Source organism: Nanorana parkeri, unplaced genomic scaffold (genome assembly GCF_000935625.1).
Source record: "Nanorana parkeri isolate BGI_ZX_2015 unplaced genomic scaffold, ASM93562v1 scaffold1703, whole genome shotgun sequence".
Classification (NCBI taxonomy): Eukaryota; Metazoa; Chordata; class Amphibia; order Anura; family Dicroglossidae; genus Nanorana; species Nanorana parkeri.
Window position 1 is genome coordinate 170,555 of NW_017307971.1, and position 7,543 is coordinate 178,097.

The 7,543-nt window shown below is 35.8% G+C and overlaps 1 protein-coding gene across 1 annotated transcript in view; it reads left to right on the forward strand.

Moving 5' to 3' along the window:
- The window catches only part of CLDN18 (claudin 18), a 42,287-nt gene that overhangs the window by 530 nt on the left and 34,214 nt on the right, over window positions 1-7,543 (forward strand). Inside the window, exons 2-4 of the mRNA XM_018571223.1 lie at window positions 1,601-1,765; window positions 5,421-5,559; window positions 5,702-5,812. Coding sequence (XP_018426725.1) covers window positions 1,601-1,765; window positions 5,421-5,559; window positions 5,702-5,812 — 415 coding nt within the window. The remainder of the gene's footprint in view (window positions 1-1,600; window positions 1,766-5,420; window positions 5,560-5,701; window positions 5,813-7,543) is intronic.

Here is a 7,543-nt window from a genome sequence, read left to right on the forward strand (position 1 = left end):
ATATATATATATATATATATGTATATGTATATATATATATACATACTATTATGTATTTTATTTATAAAATATAGGATTAACCATTTTGACAAATGGCAATTAAAAATTTAAACTGAAAGAATGATAATAGTAGCTATTGTTACCATTATTATTAGGTATTGTTTTTCACTTATTGATACATATTTACATTTTTGGGGTATATTTTAAGAAAAAACAGTGAATGCAACACTCAGCAAACATTCACCGGAGGGGAAGCACTCACTGTATTTTAAAACACATGGACCAGGAAGGCAGGCCTGCAGTGAATATTTAGTGAATGTCACATTTGCCTCTTTATACATATGCCCCTACTCAGTCTTGGAAAAGTGATTAAGTTTTAATGCAATTCAACTAGATTATGAATAGCTGACATTACACGTTTATAGATTTTTGTAGCCATACATTGTTTTCCATTTTCAAAACTTGCCCAGGCACATTGTCTCTGCCTTATATGAGCTGTTCAGGACTTAACGTTCAGATCACAATTTTGTATTATCTACTATTAGGTGGTGTAGAAGGTAATTGGCATACTTGAGCTCTGGCTGTGGAACGGGGAAACGCGACTTCATATCTTTTCAAACTGTTATCTGGATAAAATTCTCTGTGTGTGGAAAAGCAAAGACATTATACGCAACATATTTTTTTCTCCATAGCTTCTGGTCTATGTTTTGTAAATGGGGCGATGGCTTTCAGTATGTGAGGACTGATAAAACCAAGCTTTACTCCCCCAACTGTGAACCTGGCCTTTTGTTTTCCAAAGGCAGAACATTTCTTATCAGCCTTGATTCAGGTGTACTGGTTCTTATCAAGAATTTCCTTATTAGTTATGCATGATTTCTTTGGCACCCACACCCTGTTGATGAATAGTGGGTTTTGAATAAAGAAATAATGAGCTTCAGTTTCAATGCATATCTTTATTTAGAAATATTTAAATATTTTATGGTTTTACTAGGATGCTGTATGGTATTGAAGAACAGACTTATATTTCTTCCTTGAAGAACTTTTGTTGGTCTCAATAGTGGCACGGAATTATAAATGCATTCTTAATATTGGTTGTAATTGACTATGCTTATTATTCTGGATCTGGTCCTATTATGTATACAACACAAGTGGTCTCTGAACATTAATTTATTACCATGCATTTTACTAAGCAGTAAATTAATTTAAATGGTTTTCCTCATATTGACAATAATAAAACAACCCATATAATTAGCCATATCTTTAGTGTTGTAAATTATATTAGGTTTAAACTTGGTACTGGTTTATTGAGTCACAGCTTTACCAAATTTGTACAAAAATATTGCAAATTATATAATGGATATGCATTCATAATTGTAATGAATAATATATTTATTTAATTGTTAATTATAAGGTAAAATAATAAAATAATAACAGAAATACATTCGATCTTTAAACTAGGTGCTAAATTTCTAAAACAAATAAATACATCGAGTTCATTATGATATTTGATTTATCTAGAAATGTATACAAAAAGGTTATATTATATTATAAGTGAAAATAAACACACCATAATTCTGAATTCTTCATCTCTCTCCCACAGCAATGTTTCAGGCATGCAGAGCGTTGATGATTGTAGGGATTGTGCTGGGAGCAGTCGGTTTACTTATAGCAATTTTTGCCCTGAAATGTATCAGAATTGGAAGCATGGAAGACTCTGCCAAAGCCAACATCACTCTTACATCTGGAGTTTTGTTCATCGTAGCAGGTGAGAGATTTGTTGTTTGGTTCAACATTTCTACTTCTATCCTGAAACATCTACAAAAAGCTTACTACAGTATAAGTGATATAAACTGTCAAACTCACATTGACATCATTCTATTCCACTAGAGGGTTGATTTGCTAAAATATTACATTGCTGGGTGTTCATTTGAAATGCCCATCAGGTTCTGAGAATTAAAAAAAATAGAAATAACTCATATAGCATCAAAATCGATAAACAAATATATGTATAGTTATATGGAATAAAAAAGAATATATAATATATTTTAGAGCTGCCTGAAATCTCGGCAGCGCCAACTAAAACAAATACCATTTTAGAATTTAAAAAAGATATTTGATCAACTAAGCAAATATTGGTTCACACTACAAATGTACATTATAATGAAGGACTGGAAACAGTCATTGCATTTAAAGCACATTAGAGTACATAAAAATTGAAAGGTGAAAACAAAGGTAGGAGAAAAGGTACTTGTGGAAAAATGTTGAAAGATTAACACCACATTTACACTTCTTTAGCTAGCCTGGTTAAAAATGTTATATCATAGTCTCACCATATTATTGTATCCGTACTTACTAAAGCACCAGTATACTGCGCTATATGTATTTATGAGATTGTACTATAAGGAGTGCAAACAAAAATAGACTTAATTTACCAATAAGTTAGAGAGAAGAATGTGTGAGGAACATTGTTGCTTCAGCCCATACATAGCTGCCTTCTTTAGGCTTCTTTCATCAAGGTGCCTGATGGAGTAACTGTCTCACAGTCTGTTTTCCCTTACAGTACCCAGTTAGAGTAAACTATTCATGTTCCAAGTGTCATTCTTCAGTGCAACTCTACATCTAATTGATTACTATGAGGCACCACTAATTGCCAGAGTCTCAGATGTTTGTTGATAAATTAGGCCCAGATGACAGGTTATTTGTAAAGGGGAGCTATATTAGTTTTATTTAATCTCTCTGTATGTGTATACATTTTTAAACTAGTTTTATGTCTTTTTTGCTGTTTATATGTTTTTACAATTAAACTTTTAATTCAGGGTGCAGTCATGACACTGTCACAGAGCACTGACGGTTTTCTAATCAGACAAAGCACAGCAGAAGCTGTTTACTTTCAGACTATCTCTCACTATTTGAACCTTTACATGTCCCCCTTTGACCAGAGAAGGTGGGGGGGGGGTTATTCCCCTGACTCATTCAGTTGCGCATGTTAATATGAGTTTGAGCTATTACGGTCTGTAAACAAAAGGATTTTTTATAGAACTCAGGTTAGGATAGAATGGAAAACACATTAAGAGAAGTATAAATATCCATTCATTAGCTAAAAATGGAAATACAACATATCCATATCTCATATTTTTATTATTTACCTGACTTAAGAGATATATTTTTACAAATAAAGTATTTTTATGTTAGTTCTGATAAGTACAGTAAGATAATATGCAAAACCATTATATAGGGGTCTATTCACTAAGCTGCCGTAGGCAGCCGAGTGAATGACCGACCTAAGGTGAAGTGAGCCGAACGTGGTTCGGCTATTCACTTCAGGCTGGTACGGCTGATTTCAGCATAAGCTGAAATCAGCCGCACATCGCGTGGCTTCGGGTTGGCCGAACATGCTCAGCATGTTCGGCCGACCCGAAGTGCAGAAGGAACCCTCTGCTGCTGTCAATCACTAGTGGGGACCTGATGGAGAACTGCAGCAGTGGGCGGGTACAATAGCTAGTTTGCTATTGGCTATTGCAAATTGAAATAGCCAATAGGAATCCAGCAAAGCATTCCTATGGGGACATTTTTTTTATTCTGACACGGCTCCAAACCATATGCCTTCGGCTCAACTGAGCCGCCGGCCGACTTTGGGAGCTGTACGGGCTATAGCGAATAGCCCGTACAGCAGCCCTTCGGTTCTACTGAAGCGAAGGGGTCCTTCGGCCAAAGCTAGCCGAAGGATCGGCCGAAGCTACGGCTAGATCCTTCGACTGCTTCGTGAATAGACCCCATAGTTTCTTCAATACCGAGCATATTATCAGATACCTGATGATAATAGTATAGAATCCTTAGTGCTATATTTTATTATCTAATCTAATATGATAAACAGTTTTTTCATAATTTTTGTATGACTATTTTATTATGACCAAGATATTATGCAGCTCTTAAAACATAAATATTTAAATGCCCACATCAATGTGGCAGTGAGTTCCAGACCCTAACTGATCTTACTGTGAAGAACCCCCTTCTATATACTACTCTATTCATTTAAGGTTGAGGACACACAAATGTGTGACCTCGAGTTTGGTTTTTAATAATCATATATTTATACTGGTTGGTTCTTTAGCATTCCATTGTGAATTCCACAATGTGAATAGAAAAGCATGTGACAAGTATTTTTGAAACATTACACTGTGGGTGAAATGGCAGTACCTCTATACATCCTGAGCTTTAGTCAACAAAATGAGCTGGAACATACTGATAACATCATGGGAACACTTAGGAATATTTACCAAACCATTTTTAAAAACTAACGTAGGCCAACTGATTGAGCATTATATATATATGCTCTCTTGCAGCTAAATGGAAAATGTAAATATGGCTTTAGAAAGTCACATAAGCCCATCTACCCACAACTAACCAGCCTCTTACTGCTCTCTGTTATCTGTTTCAACTATTTATACAAATATCTGGAAAACATAAGTCAAGGCAACTGGACATGTTGTATTTTTCTTGAAGACGTTTCACTGATCATCCAACCAGCTTTCTCAATTCAGAATGACTTGTAAACAAATTCTCTGTACAAGTCATTCTGAATTGAGAAAGCTGGTTGGATGACCAGTGAAACGTCTTCAAGAAAAATACAGCAAGTCCAGTTACCTTGACTTATTTTTTCCAGATATACCATGACCTGGATGAATGAGAACCTTCACAGACATATTTATAAAAAATCTTTTGTTTTGAAAATAAACATTTAATGCAGGGTGAACACATGACAGAGGATTTACAGAGTTTGATGGGCTTTTAGAAAGAGAAAAGCAGAGACTGTTTCCTTTCAGACTTTATTTTATTGAAAGCTCAGAATGAATGTCTTATTTTCAGCTTGAGGTAACTCTTTAAGCAGTTGTTACTTTTCCATCAAAGTAGATAAGAATAGTAAAAAAAAAAATTAAGCCTAGATTGGCACCTGTTGGCTGAAAATAGGTATGCAAAATATTCATATGCAAATTCCTTATCCAGATGAAAATTGTTTAATATGTTATCTTTTAGCCATGACTTGAATAACTAAAGAAATAAAGAAAATACACATACAACCTTAACAGAGTCTCTTAATAACCAGCATGCAAATATATTATGTAGAGAGATGCATGGTTCCCTACCTGGAACCTTGCAATTGAACATGGAGTTAAACACATGGCACGCTTGGGTAGTAAAAGTAAAATTGGACTGGTAATAAGGTGCCTTAAACACTTTTCTGATCTCAAACTTAGAAGGTTTACCATACTTGGAAAGGCATTCAAGGTCTAGAATAAATCAGTAAATAGATTTTTTTTATGGTGAGCTAGATTAATAAAAGGTACACTTAAAATGATAGAAACACTAATATGACATTTATATTATACTTATTGTCTTCTCCTTAATTTTCCTTTGCTAAGGTCTTTGTTCAATAATTGGTGTGTCAGTCTTTGCCAATATGTTGGTGACCAACTTTTGGATGACCACATCTAGCATGTACACAGGCGGAGCCATCAGTGGTATGGGAGGGATGGGAGGTCTGCAGACTCTCCAGACAAGGTACGTCTATTATATATCTGTGTATTATATGTCTGTGTACTGTAGGAAAGGATTGTTGTCTATAATAATGATTGCATCAGTTCTCCATCAACCTACATATACACAACATTTTCTAACAGATATTTATGTACAATTTTTACAGATACACATTTGGCTCTGCTTTATTTGTTGGATGGGTAGCCGGCGGTATTTCATTAATTGGTGGTGTCATGATGTGCATTGCATGCAGAGGTTTAATGCCTGAAGAAACTACGTAAGTCAACTTAATCATTACCCAAAATGAAATATTTACAGAGCACAGATATGCTCACAGCAAGTGAATTGCCTTTAAGAGGAATGAACTCTAAAAGTGTTAAAAGTAAAAAGAAATTGATGAACATTGAAACTTCCCCATGCTATAGCTAATTGGTACATTTAATTTCAGTAAGTTACTTAAATCTTTATATTGTAAAACGTGACATATGAGAGGAAGATGTTAAGAAAACCATGCAAGATGAATATTAGAAGAAGGGGCAGCTGAGTAGATAGGTAATTAGTGCTCTTTCTTTTAGATCTGGGTCATGTGTTCTATAGTGTATGGCGACCATAATACATACTACAGGGCTAGTTAACCAATAGCTGGGAAATAATTTAATTTTCAACTGGTTGAAAAGATTTTGTGCGAATAGTTGTAAGTAACAGGCTTTGCATCTGTGACCTACATTTAATTCCATGCAAAGTTCCTAAACCAGTGAAAGCTGAAATTAGTTATTTAGTATTTGGTTTTGTATCACTAGCATTTTCCGTAATCCTGTATATAAAAATGTTAAATTTTTTTACAATTTTGATACATTTTGTATCAAATTCATATACAAGCCTATACAAGCCAAAATGTTAAATTCCAAACAAAATTGTAGATTTTAGTATTGTACTCAATGATTAACAACTGTACATAACAAACATTTAACCGAATAATGTTTTAACATAAGATTGAAACATATACAGTATATTATTTTTCCAATTATTAAAGATAAGACTATTTTGCAACAAGTTGACCATAATAGAGCATTGCTCATTTACAACAGAAAATAATAGATATGGGCGTTATAAGGTTTTTTCTTTCTGGCGTAAAGTTTTCTTTGTTGCTGTCTTTGGCCCTGCTGGGGAGAATAACCCTTTGTAGTTGTCAGAGTGAATTGTAGATTGAGGGAACATCTAAAAATGTTTAGTTGTCGCTGGGGTAACAAACAAGGGGGGAGTCTTCCTCCTCTCACAGGAAGTAGAAGAAAATCTCCCCAAAGGGACACAAGACAAGACCGACCTGAAGTGAAGTGAGCCGGACGCTGTTCGGCTATTCACTTTAGGCTGGTATGGCTGATTTCAGCCGTACATCGGCTGAAATCAGCCATACATCGGGTGGCTTCATGTGGCTTCGGGTCCGCCGGACATGCTCAGCTTGTTCGGTCGACCCATAGTGCAGGAGGAGTTTGACTCAGCTGATCCAACATATGGATCGGTTAAGCCGAACCTTCGGCAGGCTACTCGCTGCTGTTCGGTCTATTCTTATAGATGTCGAACAGCAGTGAGTGAATAGCCGAATGCCGCTGAGCGGCATTTAGCTCGGCTGTTCTGCTCGGTCCCTCAGAGGGACCGAGCAGAACAGAAAAATAGTTTAAAAAGTACAAAAAAATAAATAGAAAACGATTGTGCGGAGCTAGCAATGACAGCTAGCTCCGCCCAACAGTTTTCTATTGTCTGGCGGTTCTGCTGCCGTCAAAACAAACGGAAAAAAAAACTCTCCTGGGCGCTCTGGGAGTCTCCCGCTCCGGGCCGCCCAGGAGAGAAACACTGCTTTTCCTTTTTTTCTTTATTCTGACACGGAGCCGTGTCAGAATAGAAAAAAATATATAAATGTTTGCCCATAGGAATGCATTGCTAGATTCCTATTGGCTATTTCAATTTGCAATAGCCAATAGTAAACTAGCATTGCACCCGCCCTCTGCTG